The 22,066-nt window shown below is 50.9% G+C and overlaps 1 protein-coding gene across 1 annotated transcript; it reads left to right on the forward strand.

Moving 5' to 3' along the window:
• Positions 1-12: 12 nt before the first annotated feature.
• PRADC1 (protease associated domain containing 1) lies at positions 13-20,948 on the forward strand. Its single transcript, XM_077280389.1, has 5 exons — positions 13-169; positions 4,661-4,761; positions 12,464-12,573; positions 19,015-19,182; positions 19,778-20,948. Exons 1-5 carry the CDS (start codon positions 91-93, stop codon positions 19,896-19,898), a joined length of 579 nt encoding a protein of 192 aa, XP_077136504.1. The 5' UTR covers positions 13-90; the 3' UTR covers positions 19,899-20,948.
• Positions 20,949-22,066: the final 1,118 nt, after the last annotated feature.

A 22,066-nucleotide genomic window follows, 5' to 3' on the forward strand; every position in this document is an offset into this window, starting at 1 on the left:
CCAGTAAATATCCGTGTGGGCGGAGCTCGGTCTGTGCTAGAGTCCGGCGGCGGCAAGGAGGCTCCTGATGGTCACTCAGTGCTCGGCGTCATGAGAGGGTGGAGGAGCTGCCTGCTGACCTGCTGCCTGCTGACCCTGCTGCTGCTCTCACACCCCCTGCTGGCCAGCGGTGCGTATTACAGGATGGCGGAAGAGCTGTAGGGGGCAGTGTGGAGGAGCTCAGGACTGAGGTACAGGGGTACAGCCCCGGGGGAGCAGCGCTCTCTGCTGGTCAGAACAAGGTATTACAGGGTGCAGTGTGGAGATGCTGGTGCCCCCTCTGCTGGTCTGGAGTAGGTATTACAGGGGTGCAGTGTGGAGGTGCTGGTGCCCCCTCTGCTGGTCTGGAGTAGGTATTACAGGGGTGCAGTGTGGAGGTGCTGGTGCCCCCTCTGCTGGTCTGGAGTAGGTATTACAGGGGTGCAGTGTGGAGGTGCTGGTGCCCCCTCTGCTGGTCTGGAGTAGGTATTACAGGGGTGCAGTGTGGAGGTGCTGGTGCCCCCTCTGCTGGTCTGGAGTAGGTATTACAGGGTGCAGTGTGGAGGTGCTGGTGCCCCTCTGCTGGTCTGGAGTAGGTATTACAGGGTGCAGTGTGGAGGTGCTGGTGCTCCCTCTGCTGGTCTGGAGTAGGTATTACAGGGGTGCAGTGTGGAGGTGCTGGTGCCCCCTCTGCTGGTCTGGAGTAGGTATTACAGGGTGCAGTGTGGAGGTGCTGGTGCCCCTCTGCTGGTCTGGAGTAGGTATTACAGGGTGCAGTGTGGAGGTGCTGGTGCCCCCTCTGCTGGTCTGGAGTAGGTATTACAGGGGTGCAGTGTGGAGGTGCTGGTGCCCCATCTGCTGGTCTGGAGTAGGTATTACAGGGGTGCAGTGTGGAGGTGCTGGTGCCCCCTCTGCTGGTCTGGAGTAGGTATTACAGGGTGCAGTGTGGAGGTGCTGGTGCCCCCTCTGCTGGTCTGGAGTAGGTATTACAGGGGTGCAGTGTGGAGGTGCTGGTGCCCCCTCTGCTGGTCTGGAGTAGGTATTACAGGGGTGCAGTGTGGAGGTGCTGGTGCCCCATCTGCTGGTCTGGAGTAGGTATTACAGGGTGCAGTGTGGAGGTGCTGGTGCCCCTCTGCTGGTCTGGAGTAGGTATTACAGAGGTGCAGTGTGGAGGTGCTGGTGCCCCCTCTGCTGGTCTGGAGTAGGTATTACAGGGGTGCAGTGTGGAGGTGCTGGTGCCCCCTCTGCTGGTCAGAACAAGGTATTACAGGGTGCAGTGTGGAGATGCTGGTGCTCCCTCTGCTGGTCTGGAGTAGGTATTACAGGGGTGCAGTGTGGAGATGCTGGTGCCCCCTCTGCTGGTCTGGAGTAGTTATTACAGGGGTGCAGTGTGGGGGTGCCGGTGCCCCCTCTGCTGGTCTGGAGTAGGTATTACAGGGGTGCAGTGTGGAGGTGCTGGTGCCCCCTCTGCTGGTCTGGAGTAGGTATTACAGGGTGCAGTGTGGAGGAGCTGGTGCCCCCTCTGCTGGTCTGGAGTAGGTATTACAGGGGTGCAGTGTGGGGGTGCTGGTGCTCCCTCTGCTGGTCTGGAGTAGGTATTACAGGGGTGCAGTGTGGAGGTGCTGGTGCTCCCTCTGCTGGTCTGGAGTAGGTATTACAGGGTGCAGTGTGGAGGTGCTGGTGCCCCCTCTGCTGGTCTGGAGTAGGTATTACAGGGGTGCAGTGTGGAGGTGCTGGTGCTCCCTCTGCTGGTCTGGAGTAGGTATTACAGGGTGCAGTGTGGAGGTGCCGGTGCCCCCTCTGCTGGTCTGGAGTAGGTATTACAGGGTGCAGTGTGGAGGTGCTGGTGCTCCCTCTGCTGGTCTGGAGTAGGTATTACAGGGTGCAGTGTGGAGGAGCTGGTGCCCCCTCTGCTGGTCTGGAGTAGTTATTACAGGGTGCAGTGTGGAGGTGCTGGTGCCCCATCTGCTGGTCTGGAGTAGGTATTACAGGGGTGCAGTGTGGAGGAGCTCAGGACTGAGGTACAGGGGTACAGCCCCGGGAGAGCAGCGCTCTCTGCTGGTCAGAACAAGGTATTACAGGGTGCAGTGTGGAGGTGCTGGTGCTCCCTCTGCTGGTCTGGAGTAGGTATTACAGGGTGCAGTGTGGAGGTGCCGGTGCCCCCTCTGCTGGTCTGGAGTAGGTATTACAGGGGTGCAGTGTGGAGGTGCTGGTGCTCCCTCTGCTGGTCTGGAGTAGGTATTACAGGGTGCAGTGTGGAGGTGCTGGTGCCCCCTCTGCTGGTCTGGAGTAGGTATTACAGGGGTGCAGTGTGGAGATGCTGGTGCCCCCTCTGCTGGTCTGGAGTAGGTATTACAGGGTGCAGTGTGGGGGTGCCGGTGCCCCCTCTGCTGGTCTGGAGTAGGTATTACAGGGTGCAGTGTGGAGGTGCCTGTGCCCCCTCTGCTGGTCTGGAGTAGGTATTACAGGGTGCAGTGTGGAGGTGCTGGTGCCCCCTCTGCTGGTCTGGAGTAGGTATTACAGGGGTGCAGTGTGGAGGTGCCGGTGCCCCCTCTGCTGGTCTGGAGTAGGTATTACAGGGTGCAGTGTGGAGGTGCTGGTGCTCCCTCTGCTGGTCTGGAGTAGGTATTACAGGGTGCAGTAGGAGGTGCTGGTGCCCCCTCTGCTGGTCTGGAGTAGGTATTACAGGGTGCAGTGTGGAGGTGCTGGTGCCCCCTCTGCTGGTCTGGAGTAGGTATTACAGGGGTGCAGTGTGGAGGTGCTGGTGCCCCCTCTGCTGGTCTGGAGTAGGTATTACAGGGTGCAGTGTGGAGGTGCTGGTGCCCCCTCTGCTGGCCTGGAGTAGGTATTACAGGGGTGCAGTGTGGAGGTGCTGGTGCCCCCTCTGCTGGTCTGGAGTAGGTATTACAGGGGTGCAGTGTGGGGGTGCTGGTGCTCCCTCTGCTGGTCTGGAGTAGGTATTACAGGGGTGCAGTGTGGAGGTGCTCGTGCTCCCTCTGCTGGTCTGGAGTAGTTATTACAGGGTGCAGTGTGGAGGTGCCTGTGCCCCATCTGCTGGTCTGGAGTAGGTATTACAGAGGTGCAGTGTGGAGGTGCTGGTGCCCCCTCTGCTGGTCTGGAGTAGGTATTACAGAGGTGCAGTGTGGAGGTGCTGGTGCCCCCTCTGCTGGTCTGGAGTAGGTATTACAGAGGTGCAGTGTGGAGGTGCTGGTGCCCCCTCTGCTGGTCTGGAGTAGGTATTACAGGGGTGCAGTGTGGAGGTGCCGGTGCCCCATCTGCTGGTCTGGAGTAGGTATTACAGGGTGCAGTGTGGAGGTGCCGGTGCCCCCTCTGCTGGTCTGGAGTAGGTATTACAGGGGTGCAGTGTGGAGGTGCCGGTGCCCCCTCTGCTGGTCTGGAGTAGGTATTACAGGGGTGCAGTGTGGAGGTGCCGGTGCCCTCTCTGCTGGTCTGGAGTAGGTATTACAGGGGTGCAGTGTGGAGATGCTGGTGCCCCCTCTGCTGGTCTGGAGTAGTTATTACAGGGGTGCATTGTGGGGATGCCGGTGCCCCCTCTGCTGGTCTGGAGTAGGTATTACAGGGTGCAGTGTGGAGGTGCCGGTGCCCCATCTGCTGGCCTGGAGTAGTTATTACAGGGGTGCAGTGTGGAGGTGCTGGTGCCCCCTCTGCTGGTCTGGAGTAGGTATTACAGGGTGCAGTAGGAGGTGCCGGTGCTCCCTCTGCTGGTCTGGAGTAGGTATTACAGGGGTGCAGTGTGGGGGTGCCGGTGCCCCATCTGCTGGTCTGGAGTAGGTATTACAGGGGTGCAGTGTGGAGATGCTGGTGCCCCCTCTGCTGGTCTGGAGTAGTTATTACAGGGGTGCAGTGTGGGGGTGCCGGTGCCCCCTCTGCTGGTCTGGAGTAGGTATTACAGGGGTGCAGTGTGGAGGTGCCGGTGCCCCCTCTGCTGGTCTGGAGTAGGTATTACAGGGGTGCAGTGTGGAGATGCTGGTGCCCCCTCTGCTGGTCTGGAGTAGTTATTACAGGGGTGCAGTGTGGGGGTGCCGGTGCCCCCTCTGCTGGTCTGGAGTAGGTATTACAGGGGTGCAGTGTGGAGGTGCCGGTGCCCCCTCTGCTGGTCTGCAGTAGTTATTACAAGGGTGCAGTGTGGAGGTGTCGGTGCCCCATCTGCTGGTCTGGAGTAGTTATTACAGGGGTGCAGTGTGGGGGTGCCGGTGCCCCCTCTGCTGGTCTGGAGTAGGTATTACAGGGTGCAGTGTGGAGGTGCCGGTGCCCCATCTGCTGGTCTGGAGTAGTTATTACAAGGGTGCAGTGTGGAGGTGCCGGTGCCCCATCTGCTGGTCTGGAGTAGTTATTACAGGGTGCAGTGTGGGGGTGCCGGTGCCCCCTCTGCTGGTCTGGAGTAGGTATTACAGGGTGCAGTGTGGAGGTGCCGGTGCCCCATCTGCTGGTCTGGAGTAGTTATTACAGGGGTGCAGTGTGGGGGTGCCGGTGCCCCATCTGCTGGTCTGGAGTAGGTATTACAGGGGTGCAGTGTGGGGGTGCCGGTGCCCCATCTGCTGGTCTGGAGTAGGTATTACAGGGGTAAATCTCTGGTGGTGCTGGTGAGGTCTCGGTTAATATTCGCCTTCCTCTCCCTCAGGCCTCCGGATCCAGGATTACTTGTATTTCCAGGTGCTGAGCCCGGGCGACATCCGCTACATCTTCACTGCCACCCCAGCCAAGGATTTTGGTGCAGCGTTTGTGAGTATTGATGTGCGGACACATGTAACCGCTATACACACGGCATGAGAGAAGGCGCAGGTTTTTAAAGGGACACACTCCCCCTCCATGTTATCCTTCTCTTACTGCGGGCCGGCTCCAGGTTTTCATGGGCCCCAGGTGAGAGTCTCAGTGGGCCACTTTAACTCATACCACGATGCACCGATGCAGCAGAGAAATATAGGGATAGTACAATGCCAAAGAGTTCACTTCTTACGTTACATGAGTGATATCTATAGCTCAGAAACCGGACAGTATAGTCCTCCTTACAGTATTATGGGCTCCACATAGTCCTCCATACAGTAAAATGAGCCCCATATATTGCTCCATACAGTATAATGAGCCCCAAATATTGCTACATACAGAATGAGCCCCATATATTGCTCCATACATTATTATGGACACCACATAGTCCTCCATACAGTATTATGGGCATCACATAGTCCTCCATACAGTATAATGAGCCCCCATATATTGCTCCATACAGTATAATGAGCCCCATATATTGCTACATATATTATTATGGACACCACATAGTCCTCCATACAGTATTATGGGCACCACATAATCCTCCATACAGTATAATGAGCCCCATATATTGCTCCATACAGTATGAGCCCCATATATTGCTCCATACAGTATAATGAGCTCCGTGTATTGCTCCATACAGAATGATCCCATATATTGCTCCATACTGAATAATGAGCCCCATATATTGCTCCATGCAGAATGAGCCCCATATATTGCTCCTAACAGATTGAGCCCCATATATTGTTCCATACAGAATAATGAGCCCTATATATTTCTCCATACAGAATAATGAGCCCCATGTATTGCTCCATACAGTATAATGAGCCCATATATTTCTCCATACAGAATGAGCCCCATGTATTGCTCTATACAGAATGGGCCCCGTATATTGCTCCATACAGAAGGAGCCCCATGTATTCGTCCATACAGTATAATGAGCCCATATATTGCTCCATACAGAAAAATGAGCCCCATATAATGCTCCATACAGAATGAGCCCCATGTATCGCTCCATACAGAATGAGCCCCATGTATTTCTATTGCTCCATACAGAATGAGCCCCATATATTGCTCCATACAGAAAAATGAGCCCCATATAATGCTCCATACAGAATGAGCCCCATGTATTGCTTCATACAGAATGAGCCCCATGTATTGCTTCATACAGAATGAGCCCCATATATTGTTCCATACAGAATAATGAGCCCTTTATATTGCTACATCTGTCTGTCTGTCTGTCCTGGAAATCCCACGTCTGATCGGTCGAGGCCGCCAGGCCTCGACTAATCAGCGACGGGCACAGTATCGACGTAGATGTCATAATGGTTGCCATGGCGACGATGATGTCATAAAGGTTGCCTCGACCAATCAGCGACGGGCACAGTCTGCCGCGAATTCTGGAATCATCATTGTCCATATACTACGGGGACATCCATATTCTAGAATACCCGATGCATTAGAATCGGGCCACAGTCTAGTCTATATATATAATTGCCTAAGGGTTTTTCCGTCTCTGTCTGTCTGTCCTGGAAATCCCACGTCTCTGATTGGTCGAGGCAACCTTTATGACATCATCGTCGCCATGCTGTGCCCGTCGCTGATTGGTCGAGGCCGCCAGGCCGCCAGCCTCGACCAATCAGCGATGGGCACAGTCTGCCGCGAATTCTGGAATCATCATTGTCCATATACTACGGGGACATGCATATTCTAGAATACCCGATGCATTAGAATCGGGCCACAGTCTAGTATAGAATAATGAGCCTCATGTATTGCTCCATACAGTATAATGAGCCCATACAGAATGAGCCCCATATATTGCTCCATACAGTATAATGAGCCCCATATATTGCTCCATACATTATTATGGACACCACATAGTCCTCCATACAGTATTATGGGCATCACATAGTCCTCCATACAGTATAATGAGCCCCATATATTGCACCATACAGTATAATGAGCCCCATATATTGCTCCATACATTATTATGGACACCACATAGTCCTCCATACAGTATTATGGGCATCACATAGTCCTCCATACAGTATAATGAGCCCCATATATTGCACCATACAGTATAATGAGCCCCATATATTGCTACATGCATTATTATGGACACCACATAGTCCTCCATACAGTATTATGGGCACCACATAATCCTCCATACAGTATAAGCCCCATATATTGCTCCATACAGTATGAGCCCCGTGTATTGCTTCATACAGAATGAGCTCATATATTGCTCCATGCAGAATGAGCCCCATATATTGTTCCATACAGAATAATGAGCCCTATATATTGCTCCATACAGTATAATGAGCCCCATATATTGCTCCATACAGTATAATCAGCCCCGTGTATTGCTCCATACAGAATGAGCCCATATATTGCTCCATGCAGAATGAGCCCCATATATTGTTCCATACAGAATAATGAGCCCTATATATTGCTCCATACAGAATAATGAGCCCCATGTATTGCTCCATACAGTATAATGAGCCCATATATTGCTCCATACAATATAATGAGCCCATATATTGCTCCATACAGAATAATGAGCCCCATTTATTGGTCCATACAGTATAATGAGCCCATATATTGCTACATACAGAAAAATGAGCCCTATATCATGCTCCATACAGAATGAGCCCCATATATTGCTCCATACAGAATGAGCCTCATGTATTGCTTCTTACAGTATAATGAGCCCATATATTGCTCCATACAGATCAATGAGCCCCATATATTGCTACATACAGAATGAGTCCCATATAGTGTTCCATACAGTATAATGAGCCCCATATAGTGCTCCATACAGTATAATGAGCCCCATATATTTCTCCATACAGAATGAGCCCCATATATTGCTCCATACATTATTATGGACACCACATAGTCTTCTATACAGTATTATAGGCACCACATAATCCTCCATACAGTATAATGAGCCCCATATATTGCTCCATACAGTATAATGAGCCCTGTTATGATCCGGTGACTTTGGAGCCGCATGAACTTTCTCTGGAGTAGGTGGAAACTGTACTGACCGCAAAACCTGAACTAACACCGCAACTAGAAGTAGCCGTGGGGTGTGCCTAACAAACCCTAGACACCTCGACACAGCCGGAGGACTAAATACCCCTATAGATGGAAATAGTAATACTACCTTGCCTCAGAGCAGAACCCCAAAGGATAGGCAGCCCCCACGAATATTGACTGTGAGTAGGAGAGGAAAGACACACGCAGGCAGAAAAACAGGATTCAGCAAAAGAGGCCACTCTAGCTAAATAGGGAAAGATAGTACAGAATACTAAGCGGTCAGTATTAAAACCCTTCCAAAAATACCACAGCAGATAATACAAAAAGTTCCACAATCTAACTAAAGACATGGAATGTATATCTGCCACTCCAGAGAATCCAACAAGACTGAGAAAATACTGACACAATCTAAGCTGGACAAAAAAAAACACTGAATAGCACAGAATTATTAAGCACACAGCATGTGTGCCACAGAAACAAAACCAGACACTTATCTTTGCAGATTTGGCAGAAGGCAGAAAGAACCAAACCAGGACCAAAACCTCCCAACAACCATGGACAACTGGCAAGGACTAATGAATCCTGCACGCCTAAATACCCCAGTCAGAACTGCAATCAGCAGATACACCTGACCAGGACTGCAACTCAGGGACAACTGCATTACCACCTACAACCACCGGAGGGAGCCCAAAAGCAGAATTCACAACAGAGCCCCATATATTGCTCCTTACAGTATGAGCCCCATATATTGCTCCATACAGTATGAGCCCCGTGTATTGCTCCCAACAGATTGAGCCCTATATATTGCTCCATACAGAATGAGCCCCATGTATTGCTCCATACAGTATAATGAGCCCCATGTATTGCTCCATACAGTATAATGAGCCCATATATTGCTCCATACAGTATAATGAGCCCATATATTGCTCCATACAATATAATGAGCCCATATATTGCTCCATACAGAATAATGAGCCCCATTTATTGGTCCATACAGTATAATGAGCCCATATATTGCTACATACAGAAAAATGAGCCCTATATCATGCTCCATACAGAATGAGCCCCATATATTGCTCCATACAGAATGAGCCTCATGTATTGCTTCTTACAGTATAATGAGCCCATATATTGCTCCATACAGATCAATGAGCCCCATATATTGCTACATACAGAATGAGTCCCATATAGTGTTCCATACAGTATAATGAGCCCCATATAGTGCTCCATACAGTATAATGAGCCCCATATATTTCTCCATACAGAATGAGCCCCATATATTGCTCCATACATTATTATGGACACCACATAGTCTTCTATACAGTATTATGGGCACCACATAATCCTCCATACAGTATAATGAGCCCCATATATTGCTCCATACAGTATAATGAGCCCTGTTATGATCCGGTGACTTTGGAGCCGCATGAACTTTCTCTGGAGTAGGTGGAAACTGTACTGACCGCAAAACCTGAACTAACACCGCAACTAGAAGTAGCCGTGGGGTGTGCCTAACAAACCCTAGACACCTCGACACAGCCGGAGGACTAAATACCCCTATAGATGGAAATAGGAATACTACCTTGCCTCAGAGCAGAACCCCAAAGGATAGGCAGCCCCCACGAATATTGACTGTGAGTAGGAGAGGAAAGACACACGCAGGCAGAAAAACAGGATTCAGCAAAAGAGGCCACTCTAGCTAAATAGGGAAAGATAGTACAGAATACTAAGCGGTCAGTATTAAAACCCTTCCAAAAATACCACAGCAGATAATACAAAAAGTTCCACAATCTAACTAAAGACATGGAATGTATATCTGCCACTCCAGAGAATCCAACAAGACTGAGAAAATACTGACACAATCTAAGCTGGACAAAAAAAAACACTGAATAGCACAGAATTATTAAGCACACAGCATGTGTGCCACAGAAACAAAACCAGACACTTATCTTTGCAGATTTGGCAGAAGGCAGAAAGAACCAAACCAGGACCAAAACCTCCCAACAACCATGGACAACTGGCAAGGACTAATGAATCCTGCACGCCTAAATACCCCAGTCAGAACTGCAATCAGCAGATACACCTGACCAGGACTGCAACTCAGGGACAACTGCATTACCACCTACAACCACCGGAGGGAGCCCAAAAGCAGAATTCACAACAGAGCCCCATATATTGCTCCTTACAGTATGAGCCCCATATATTGCTCCATACAGTATGAGCCCCGTGTATTGCTCCCAACAGATTGAGCCCTATATATTGCTCCATACAGAATGAGCCCCATGTATTGCTCCATACAGTATAATGAGCCCCATGTATTGCTCCATACAGTATAATGAGCCCATATATTGCTCCATACAGTATAATGAGCCCATATATTGCTCCATACAGTATAATGAGCCCATATATTGCTCCATACAGTATAATGAGCCCATATATTGCTCCATACAGAATAATGAGCCCCATGTATTGCTCTATACAGAATGGGCCCCATATATTGCTCCATACAGAATGAGCCCCATGTATTGGTCCATACAGTATAATGAGCCCATATATTGCTCCATACAGAAAAATGAGCCCCATGTATTGGTCCATACAGTATAATGAGCCCATATATTGTCCATACAGAAAAATGAGCCCCATATAATGCTCCATACAGAATGAGCCCCATATAGTGTTCCATACAGAATAATGAGCCCCATATACTGCTCCATACAGTATTATGGGCACCACATAATCCTCCATACAGTATAATGAGCCCCATATATTGCTCCATACAGTATGAGCCCCATGTATTGCTCCTTACAGTATAATGAGCCCCATATATTGCTCCATACAGTATAATGAGCCCCGTGTATTGCTCCATACAAAAAGAGCCCATATATTGCTCCATACTGAATAATGAGCCCCATATATTGCTCCCAACAGATTGAGACCCCATATATTGTTCCATACAGAATGAGCCCCATATATTTCTCCATACAGTATAATGAGCCCATATATTGCTTCATACAGAATAATGAGCCCCATGTATTGCTTTATACAGAATGGGCCCCGTATATTGCTCCATACAGAATGAGCCCCATATATTGCTCCATACAGAATGAGCCCCATATATTGCTCCATACAGAATGAGCCCCATATATTGCTCCATACAGAATGAGCCCCATATAATGCTCCATACAGAATGAGCCCCATATAGTGCTCCATGCAGAAAAATGGACCCCATATATTGCTCCATACAGAATAATGATCCCCATTTTTTGTGCCATACAGAATGAGCCACATACATTGCTCCATACAGTATGATGGGCCCCATATATTGCGTCATACAGAATAATGAGCCCCATATATTGCTCCATACAGAATGAGCCGCATATAATGCTCCATACAGAATGAGCCCCATGTATTGCTCCATACAGAATGAGACCCATATATTGCTCCATACAGAATAATGAGCCCCATATATTGCTCCATACAGAATAATGGACCCCATATATTGCTCCATACAGAATGAGCCCCATATATTGCTCCATACAGAATAAGCCCCATATAATGCTCCATACAGAATGAGCCCCATATAGTGCTCCATGCAGAAAAATGGACCCCATATATTGCTCCATACAGAATAATGATCCCCATTTTTTTGTGCCATACAGAATGAGCCACATATATTGCTCCATACAGTATGATGGGCCCCATATATTGCGCCATACAGAATGAGCCCCATATATTGCTCCATACAGAATGAGCCCCAAATATTGCTACATACAGAATGAGTCCCATATATTGCTCCATACAGAATGAGCCGCTTATAATGCTCCATACAGAATGAGCCCCATGTATTGCTATTGCTCCATACAGAATGAGCCCCATATATTGCTCCATACAGAATAATGGACCCCATATATTGCTCCATACAGAATAATGAGCCCATATATTGCTCCATACAGAATAATGAGCCCCATATATTGCTCCATACAGAATAATGGACCCCATATATTGCTCCATACAGAATGAGCTCCATATATTGCTCCATACAGAATAATGAGCCCCATATATCGCTCCAAACATTTAAAAAAAGAAAATCCTTCCCTCGCTGGCCGTGGCTCTGCTCCGGTCTCTTCAGTGTCGGAGTCTTCCGGCTCGCTGCACTGTGACTGCTCAGGCAGAGGGTGCACACAGTAGTGACATCATCACGCCCTCTGACCTGAACGTCACAGAAGATGCCTCCGTGGTGGAGCAGGGAGAGGTATCGCAAGTGCCAGGGCCCAGAGCAGGTGTGGAGGCCCATTTGTGGGCACAAGCTCCGGGTCCCCAATGGCAAGCGGGCCCCTCGACTGCTCCGGGCCCCTCGACTGCTCCGGGCCCCAGCAGTTGCTCGAGTGCTGATGTCGTCCCTGTCTTGCTGCTCCAATTGTTCTGAAATCGGGTCGCTCTCTTGTTACGATCTTTGGGCATCATGTGGCCCCCGCTAACTTGTTTCTTAGTAATCCCAGATCTGCCTTAAAGGGCCAGTGTACTAATAGTGAGGCGGCCTTACGCCAGTCATGTCCTTGTGAATGCTCCCAGCTGCGCCTCTTGTCTCATCTGATTGGATCATCTGTTCTACTAGAGTCAGCGATACGACCAGATCCACTTGGTTCCTGCCGATCCACCTGAGGCCTGCGGAGAACTCCACAATGGCGTCTTCATCCAGGGGCAGATCGCGCTGGTAGAACGCGGGTAAGTGGGCCGTGTATAGGAGGGGCCAGAGGGAGGGAGGCGTAAAGCTGGTGCCGGAGGGAGGGTGGGAGGCGTGGAGCTGCTGCCGGAGGGAGGGTGGGTGGTGTGGAGCTGGTGCCAGAGGGAGGGAAGGTGGGTTTCATGGTGCCGGAGGGAGGGTAAGTGGGTGGCGTGGAGACGGTGCCAGAGGGAGGGAGGGTTTCTGGTGTGGAACCGGCGGGAGGCGGCACGGAGCCGGAGGGGGAGCGGCGTGGAGCCGGTGCCTCAGGGAGGGAAGTAGGTGTGCCGGAGGGAGGGAAGAAGGCGTGGAACCGGTGCCAGAGTGTTGTGAATTCTGCTTTTGGGCTCCCTCCGGTGGTTGTAGGTGGTAATGCAGTTGTCCCTGAGTTGCAGTCCTGGTCAGGTGTTTCTGCTGATTGCAGTTCTGACTGGGGTATTTAGGTGTGCAGGATTCATTAGTCCTTGCCAGTTGTCAATTGTTGTTGGGAGGTATTGGACCTCTGCCTGGTTCCTCCTGCCTTTCTGCCAAATCAGCAAAGACAAGTGTCTGGTTTTGTTTCTGTGGCACACATGCTGTGTGCTTCATAATTCAGTGCTATTCTTTTGTTTTCTTGTCCAGCTTAGATTGTGTCAGTATTTTCTCAGTCTTTGTTGGATTATCTGGGGTTGCAGATATTCACTCCACGTCTTTAGTTAGATTTTGGAAGTTTTTGTATTATCTGCTGTGGATATTTTGTGAAGGGTTTTATTACTGACCACCTAGTAATCTGTCCTATCCTTTCCTATTTAGCTAGAGTGGCCTCTTTTGCTAAATCTTGTTTTCTGCCTGCGTGTCTTTTCTTCTACTCACAGTCAATATTCGTGGGGGGCTGCCTATCCTTTGGGGTTCTGCTCTGAGGCAAGGTAGTATTCCTATTTCCATCTATAGGGGTATTTAGTCCTCCGGCTGTGACGAGGTGTCTAGGGTTTGTTAGGCACACCCCACGGCTACTTCTAGTTGCGGTGTTAGTTCAGGATCTGCGGTCAGTATAGTTTCCACCCACTCCAGAGAAAGTTTCATGCGGCTCCAAGGTCACCGGATCATAACAGTACAACTGGCCTACAATGAGTTAAATGCATCTCAGAAGAAGGGAAGAAAGGTGTTGAGCCATTTTTTTTTCTGCAGTTTGTTTTGTCTTTTCTTCCCTCTTTATCTATGGGTGGCTGAGGAGTCTTGTGCTAGCATGGATGTTCAGGAATTAGCTTCTCGTGTAGATCAGCTTGCTGCTAGGGTACAGGGTATTTCTGATTATATTGTTCAGACTCCTGTTTCAGAGCCGAAGATTCCTACTCCTGATTTGTTTTTTGGTGAAGGGTCCAAATTTTTGAGTTTTAAAAACAATTGTAAACTGTTTTTTGCTCTGAGACCTCGATCCTCCGGTGATTCCATTCAGCAGGTTAAAATCGTCATCTCCCTGCTGAGTGGTGATCCACAGGATTGGGCATTTTCCCTGGAATCTGGGAATCCTGCTTTGCTTAATGTAGACTCCTTTTTTCAGGCTTTAGGATTATTATATGATGAACCGAATTCTGTGGATCAAGCGGAGAAGACCTTGTTGGCCCTGTCTCAGGGTCAAGAGGCGGCAGATTTGTATTGTCAGAAATTTAGAAAATGGTCTGTGTTGACTAAATGGAATGATGAAGCTTTGGCGGCAAATTTCAGAAAGGGTCTTTCTGAATCCGTTAAAGATGTTATGGTGGGGTTTCCCACGCCTTCCGGTCTGAGTGATTCTATGTCTCTGGCCATTCAGATTGATCGGCGCTTGCGGGAGCGCAGAATTGTGCGCGCTGTGGCGTTGTCCTCAGAGCAGAGTCCTGAGCCAATGCAGTGTGATAGGATTTTGTCTAGAACGGAACGACAAGGATTCAGACGTCAGAATAGGTTGTGTTTTTATTGTGGCGATGCTTCTCATGTCATTTCAGTCTGCCCTAAGCGGACAAAGAGGATCGCTAGTTCATTTACCATCAGTACTGTACAACCTAAATTTCTGTTATCGGTGTCCTTGATCTGCTCATTGTCATCATTTTCTGTCATGGCGTTTGTGGATTCAGGTGCCGCCTTGAACTTAATGGACTTTGAGTTCGCCAGGCGTTGTGGTTTTCCCTTGCAGCCTTTGCAGAACCCTATTCCTTTAAGGGGGATTGATGCTACACCTTTGGCTAAAAATAAGCCTCAGTTTTGGACACAGGTGACCATGTGGATGGCGCCAGCCCATCAGGAAGGTTGTTGATTTCTGGTGTTGCATAATTTGCATGATGTTATCGTGCTGGGTTTTCCGTGGTTGCAGGTACATAATCCTGTGTTGGATTGGAAGTCTGTCTGTGACTAGTTGGGGTTGTCAGGGGGTTCATAATGATGTTCCTTTGATGTCAATCTCCTCTTCCTCCTCTTCTGAAATTCCAGAGTTTTTGTCTGATTTTCAGGATGTATTCGATGAGCCCAAGTCCAGTTCCCTTCCACCACATAGGGACTGTGATTGTGCGATTGACTTGATTCCAGGCTGTAAGTTTCCTAAGGGCCGACTTTTCAACCTGTCTGTGCCTGAACATACCGCCATGCGGAGTTATGTTAAGGAGTCTTTGGAGAAAGGGCATATTCGGCCATCTTCTTCACCGTTGGGAGCGGGATTTTTTTTTTTGTTGCCAAGAAGGATGGCTCCTTGAGACCCTGTATTGATTATCGCCTCTTGAATAAGATCACGGTCAAGTTAAAATACCCTTTACCTTTGCTCTCCGATTTGTTTGCTAGGATTAAGGGGGCTAGTTGGTTTACTAAGATTGACCTTCGGGGGGCGTATAATCTTGTTCGTATTAAGCAGGGTGATGAATGGAAAACTGCGTTTAATACGCCCGAAGGTCATTTTGAATACCTTGTGATGCCATTCGGGCTCTCTAATGCTCCATCGGTTTTTCAATCCTTCATGCATGATATCTTCCGGACCTATATTGATAAATTCTTGATTGTATACTTGGACGATATTTTGATTTTTTCCGATGATTGGGAGTCTCATGTGGAACAGGTCAGGATGGTATTTCAGATCCTTCATGACAATGCTTTGTTTGTGAAGGGGTCCAAGTGCCTCTTTGGGGTGCAGAAGGTTTCTTTTCTGGGCTTCATTTTTTCTCCCTCATCTATGGAGATGGATCCGGTTAAGGTTCAGGCCATTTATGATTGGATTCAACCCACATCCGTGAAGAGCCTTCAGAAATTTTTGGGTTTTGCAAATTTTTATCGCCGTTTCATTGCTAATTTCTCCAGCGTGGTTAAACCCTTGACCGACTTGACGAAGAAAGGCGCTGATGTGGCAAATTGGTCCCCTGTGGCTGTCTCTGCCTTTCAGGAGCTTAAACGCCGATTTACTTCTGCCCCGATGTTGCGCCAACCGGATGTTTCTCTACCATTTCAGGTTGAGATTGACGCCTCTGAGATTGGGGCAGGGGACGTTTTGTCTCAGAGGGATTCTGTGGGTTCCTTGATGAAACCGTGTGCCTTCTTCTCCCGCAAGTTTTCGCCTGCTGAACGCAATTATGATGTCGGCAATCGGGAGTTGTTGGCTATGAAGTGGGCATTTGAGGAATGGCGACATTGGCTTGAGGGAGCCTAGCACCGTATTGTGGTCCTGACCGATCATAAGAATCTGATTTACCTCGAGTCTTCCAAACGGCTGAGTCCTAGACAGGCTCGATGGTCCTTGTTTTTTTCCCGTTTTGATTTCGTGGTTTAGTATCTTCCGGGTTCTAAGAATATTAAGGCTGATGCCCTTTCTAGGAGTTTTTTTGCTTGATTCTCCTGAGGTCCTTGAACCGGTCGGCATTCTGAAAGAAGGGGTGGTCCTTTCTGCTTTCCCCTGATTTACGGCGGGTTCTTCAGGAATTTCAGGCTGACAGACCTGACCGCTGTCCTGTGGGGAAATTGTTTGTTCCTGACAGATGGACTAGTAGAGTGATTTCTGAGGTTCACTGTTCTGTGTTGGCTGGCCATCCTGGGATTTTTGGTACCAGAGATTTGGTTGGTAGGTCCTTTTGGTGGCCTTCCTTGTCACGTGATGTGCGTTCTTTTGTGCAGTCCTGTGGGATTTGTGCGCGGGCCAAGCCTTGTTGTTCCCATGCTAGTGGGTTACTTTTGCCATTGCCGGTCCCTGAGAGGCCTTGGACGCATATTTCTATGGATTTTATTTTGGATCTTCCGGTTTCCCAGAGGATGTCAGTTATCTGGGTGGTTTGTGACCGGTTTTCTAAGATGGTTCATTTGGTGCCTTTGCCTAAGTTGCCTTCCTCTTCTGATTTGGTTCCGTTGTTTTTTCAGCATGTGGTTCGTTTGCATGGTATTCCGGAGAATATTGTGTCCGACAGAGGTTCCCAGTTTGTTTCTAGGTTTTGGCGGGCCTTTTGTGCTAAGCTGGGCATTGATTTGTCTTTGATTTGTCTTTTTCTTCTGCATTTCATCCTCAGACAAATGGCCAGACCGAGCGAACTAATCAGACTTTGGAGACTTATTTGAGATGCTTTGTGTCTGCCGATCAGGATGATTGGGTGGCCTTTTTGCCATTGGCCGAGTTTGCCCTCAATAATCGGGCTAGTTCAGCTACTTTGGTTTCGCCTTTCTTTTGTAATTTTGGTTTTCATCCTCGTTTTTCTTCTGGGCAGGTTGAGCCTTCTGATTGTCCTGGCGTGGATTCGTGGTTGACAGGTTACAGCAGATTTGGGCTCATGTGGTGGACAATTTGGTGTTGTCTCAGGAAGAGGCTCAACGTTTTGCTAACCGTCGTCGGTGTGTTGGTTCCCGGCTTCGGGTTGGGGATCTGGTCTGGTTGTCTTCCCGTCATGTTCTTATGAAGGTTTCTTCTCCTAAGTTTAAGCCTCGGTTTATTGGTCCTTATAGGATTTCTGAGATTATTAATCCGGTGTCTTTTCGATTGGCGCTTCCGGCCTCTTTTGCTATCCATAATGTCTTCCATAGATCTTTATTGCGGAAATATGTGGTACCCGTTGTTCCCTCTGTTGATCCTCCGGCCCCTGTGTTGGTTGATGGGGAGTTGGAGTATGTGGTTGAGAAGATTTTGGATTCTCGTTTTTCGAGGCGGAGGCTTCAGTATCTTGTCAAATGGAAGGGTTATGGCCAGGAGGATAATTCTTGGGTTTTTGCCTCTGATGTCCATGCTGCTGATTTGGTTCATGCTTTTCATCTGGCTCGTCCTGAGGGCTCTGGTGAGGGTTCGGTGACCCCTCCTCAAGGAAGGGGTACTGTTGTGAATTCTGCTTTTGGGCTTCCTCTGGTGGTTGTAGGTGGTAATGCAGTTGTCCCTGAGTTGCAGTCCTGCTCAGGTGTATCTGCTGATTGCAGTTCTGACTGGGGTATTTAGGCGTGCAGGATTCATTAGTCCTTGCCAGTTGTCAATTGTTGTTGGGAGGTTTAGGACCTCTGCCTGGTTCCTCCTGCCTTCTGCCAAATCAGCAAAGACAAGTGTCTGGTTTTGTTTCTGTGGCACACATGCTGTGTGCATCATAATTCAGTGCTATTCTTTTGTGTTTTCTTGTCCAGCTTAGATTGTGTCAGTATTTTCTCAGTCTTTGGATTCTCTGGGGTTGCAGATATTCACTCCACGTCTTTAGTTAGATTGTGGAAGTTTTTGTATTATCTGCTGTGGATATTTTGTGAAGGGTTTTAATACTGACCGCATAGTATTCTGTCCTATCCTTTCCTATTTAGCTAGAGTGGCCTCTTTTGCTAAATCTTGTTTTCTGCCTGCGTGTCTTTTCTTCTCCTACTCAGTCAATATTCGTGGGGGGCTGCCTATCCTTTGGGGTTCTGCTCTGAGGCAAGGTAGTATTCCTATTTCCATCTATAGGGGTATTTAGTCCTCCGGCTGTGACGAGGTGTCTAGGGTTTGTTAGGCACACCCTACGGCTACTTCTAGTTGCGGTGTTAGTTCAGGATCTGCGGTCAGTATAGTTTCCACCCACTCAAGAAAGTTTCATGCGGCTCCAAGGTCACTGGATCATAACACAGAGGGAGGGTGTGTGGTGCAGATCTAGTGCCGGAGGGAGGGTGTGTGGCACGGAGCTGGTGCCAGAGGGAGGATGGGTTTATGGTGTGGAGCCGGAGGGGGCGGTGTGAAGCCAGTGCCTCAGGGAGGGATGGAGAGTGGGTGGCATGGTGCCGGAGGGAAGGAGGCGTGGTGCCGGAGGGTGTGTGGCATGGAGCCAGTGCCGGAGTGAGGGCGGCACGGAGCTGATTCTGGAAGGTGTGTGGCGCCGAGCTGGTGCTGTAGGGTGGGTGGTGTGTAGCTGGTGCTGTAGGGTGTGGGGCGCAGAGCCGGTGACAGAACCATGCCAGTCCTGCGCACACAGCTGAGCAGTTGATGCTCCCACGGTCACCGTCTCCTTTTCTTCTGTATACAGTGGCTGCTCCTTCTTATCCAAGACGCGGGTGATTCAGGAACATGGTGGACGAGCGGTCATCATCGCTGACAACGCATCTGACAACGACAGCGTTTATGTGGAAATGATCCAAGACAACAGTGGCCAGACGGCGGAGATCCCTGCGCTCTTCCTGCTGGGGAGAGACGGGTGCGTATCTTGACATAACCCCATAGGGTCGTCCTCAATAGGCGGTTTAGGCGGTGGATTAATAAACCTCATTTATCGCCCGGGCAGAATCTCCGAGTAATGCCATGTATAGGAAGCCGCTGCCTGTAACAGATGGCTCCGCCTGGCGGCAATGTTCCTGGGGGGTAACGCGGTTTCGCCTTCGTTCTTCAGGTGGAATATGGGACTTTAAACCTGGAAGGGAGAGGGAAGATGGACCTGGGATGGGTGATGATGTGGAGCGAGTCTGGATCTGGGGGGTCAGGATATGGAGGGTAGCAGTCAGCTCTGGGATGGGTGGATCTATGAGCGAGTCTGGACTGTGGTGGGATTGTGCAGGTGGAGGTCAGTCTGGACCCTTGGTGGAGTAAGCCTGGACCTGGGATGTTTAGGAAACAGTCTGCATCTCGTCGCCTCTCACCGTTGCCCACTGCTGGTTTAGTGTTGGGACTGCAGGATTTGTAAAGCTGCTTTGGTTGTGAGTGGAGTGTAAGCCCTGGACTATTCCAGATGAGGACAGTGCAGGGTCTCCTGCCGCGGTCACTGTTGGGGTCTCATGTCTGTGTCTGTCCTGCAGGTACATGATCCAGCGCTCCCTGGAGCAGCACGGCCTTCCCTGGGCGATCATCTCCATCCCGGTGAACGTCAGCAGCATCTCCACCTTCGAGCTCAGGCAGCCGCCCTGGACGTTCTGGTAGCCTCAGATGCAGCGCCACCTGTTGGTGTCCTACCTGCTCGCCAGCAGAGGGCGCCGATTACCGTGTCCTACCTGCTCGCCAGCAGAGGGCGCCGATTACCGTGTCCTACCTGCTCGCCAGCAGAGGGCGCCGATTACCGTGTCCTACCTGCTCGCCAGCAGAGGGCGCCGATTACCGTGTCCTACCTGCTCGCCAGCAGAGGGCGCCGATTACCGTGTCCTACCTGCTCGCCAGCAGAGGGCGCCGATTACCGTGTCCTACCTGCTCGCCAGCAGAGGGCGCCGATTACCGTGTCCTACCTGCTCGCCAGCAGAGGGCGCCGATTACCGTGTCCTACCTGCTCGCCAGCAGAGGGCGCCGATTACCGTGTCCTACCTGCTCGCCAGCAGAGGGCGCCGATTACCGTGTCCTACCTGCTCGCCAGCAGAGGGCGCCGATTACCGTGTCCTACCTGCTCGCCAGCAGAGGGCGCCGATTACCGTGTCCTACCTGCTCGCCAGCAGAGGGCGCCGATTACCGTGTCCTACCTGCTCGCCAGCAGAGGGCGCCGATTACCGTGTCCTACCTGCTCGCCAGCAGAGGGCGCCGATTACCGTGTCCTACCTGCTCGCCAGCAGAGGGCGCCGATTACCGTGTCCTACCTGCTCGCCAGCAGAGGGCGCCGATTACCGTGTCCTACCTGCTCGCCAGCAGAGGGCGCCGATTACCGTGTCCTACCTGCTCGCCAGCAGAGGGCGCCGATTACCGTGTCCTACCTGCTCGCCAGCAGAGGGCGCCGATTACCGTGTCCTACCTGCTCGCCAGCAGAGGGCGCCGATTACCGTGTCCTACCTGCTCGCCAGCAGAGGGCGCCGATTACCGTGTCCTACCTGCTCGCCAGCAGAGGGCGCCGATTACCGTGTCCTACCTGCTCGCCAGCAGAGGGCGCCGATTACCGTGTCCTACCTGCTCGCCAGCAGAGGGCGCCGATTACCGTGTCCTACCTGCTCGCCAGCAGAGGGCGCCGATTACCGTGTCCTACCTGCTCGCCAGCAGAGGGCGCCGATTACCGTGTCCTACCTGCTCGCCAGCAGAGGGCGCCGATTACCGTGTCCTACCTGCTCGCCAGCAGAGGGCGCCGATTACCGTGTCCTACCTGCTCGCCAGCAGAGGGCGCCGATTACCGTGTCCTACCTGCTCGCCAGCAGAGGGCGCCGATTACCGTGTCCTACCTGCTCGCCAGCAGAGGGCGCCGATTAGTGTATTTCTATACATGAAGGTTTTTCGCTTTTGTGAAGCAGATTTTTGTATTTTCCGATTTCTCGTCTTCCTTCCAGGACTGATTTGTTGTATGATAAAATGACCTCCTAATTTATAATAAAATGAGCACCACTGAGACGTCACTGGGCTGTTTATTCACAAGTTTGCTGTTTCCAGTAAGACGTTCCAGAATTATAAGTGCAGCTCTGAAGTCATAAGGTCCATATATAACGGAGAAACAACGGGTTATAATGTCAGCAGGGCCGCTCCGGGGACGCAGCACTCAGATGACAGCAATATTTTATTCAGGCCAGAGTGAGCGTGCGAGGTGCTGCCCCCCCCCCCCCAGAGTGAGTGAGCGTGCGAGGTGCTGCCCCCCCAGAGTGAGTGAGCGTGCGAGGTGATGCCCCCCCAGAGTGAGTGAGCGAGGTGATGCCCCCCCCCCCAGAGTGAGTGAGCGAGGTGCAACCCTCCCCCTCCCCCCAGTGTGAGCGAGCGAGGTGCTGCCCCCCCCCCAGAGTGAGCGTGCGAGGTGATGCCCCCCCAGAGTGAGTGAGCGAGGTGATGCCCCCCCCAGAGTGAGTGAGCGAGGTGCAACCCTCCCCCTCCCCCCAGTGTGAGCGAGCGAGGTGCTGCCCCCCCCCCCAGAGTGAGCGTGCGAGGTGATGCCCCCCCCCCAGAGTGAGTGAGTGAGCTGATGCCCCCCCCCCCAGAGTGAGCGAGCGAGGTGCTGCCCTCCCCCCAGTGTGAGCGAGCGAGGTGCTGCCCCCCCAGAGTGAGCGAGCGAGGTGCTGCCCCCCCCCCCCAGAGTGAGCGTGCGAGGTGATGCCCCCCCAGAGTGAGTGAGCGAGGTGATGCCCCCCCAGAGTGAGTGAGCGAGGTGATGCCCCCCCCAGAGTGAGTGAGCGAGGTGCAACCCTCCCCCTCCC

This window comes from Ranitomeya variabilis, chromosome 1 (genome assembly GCF_051348905.1).
Source record: "Ranitomeya variabilis isolate aRanVar5 chromosome 1, aRanVar5.hap1, whole genome shotgun sequence".
Lineage (NCBI taxonomy): Eukaryota > Metazoa > Chordata > Amphibia > Anura > Dendrobatidae > Ranitomeya > Ranitomeya variabilis.

Bases quoted from the DNA above. Each gene is read 5' to 3' on its own strand.
- PRADC1 (XM_077280389.1), top strand. From the start codon at position 91: ATGAGAGGGTGGAGGAGCTGCCTGCTGACCTGCTGCCTGCTGACCCTG. The intron at 170-4,660 runs GTGCGTATTACA...CCTCTCCCTCAG, and splicing joins ACACCCCCTGCTGGCCAGCG to GCCTCCGGATCCAGGATTAC. The intron at 12,574-19,014 runs GTAAGTGGGCCG...TTCTGTATACAG, and splicing joins ATCGCGCTGGTAGAACGCGG to TGGCTGCTCCTTCTTATCCA.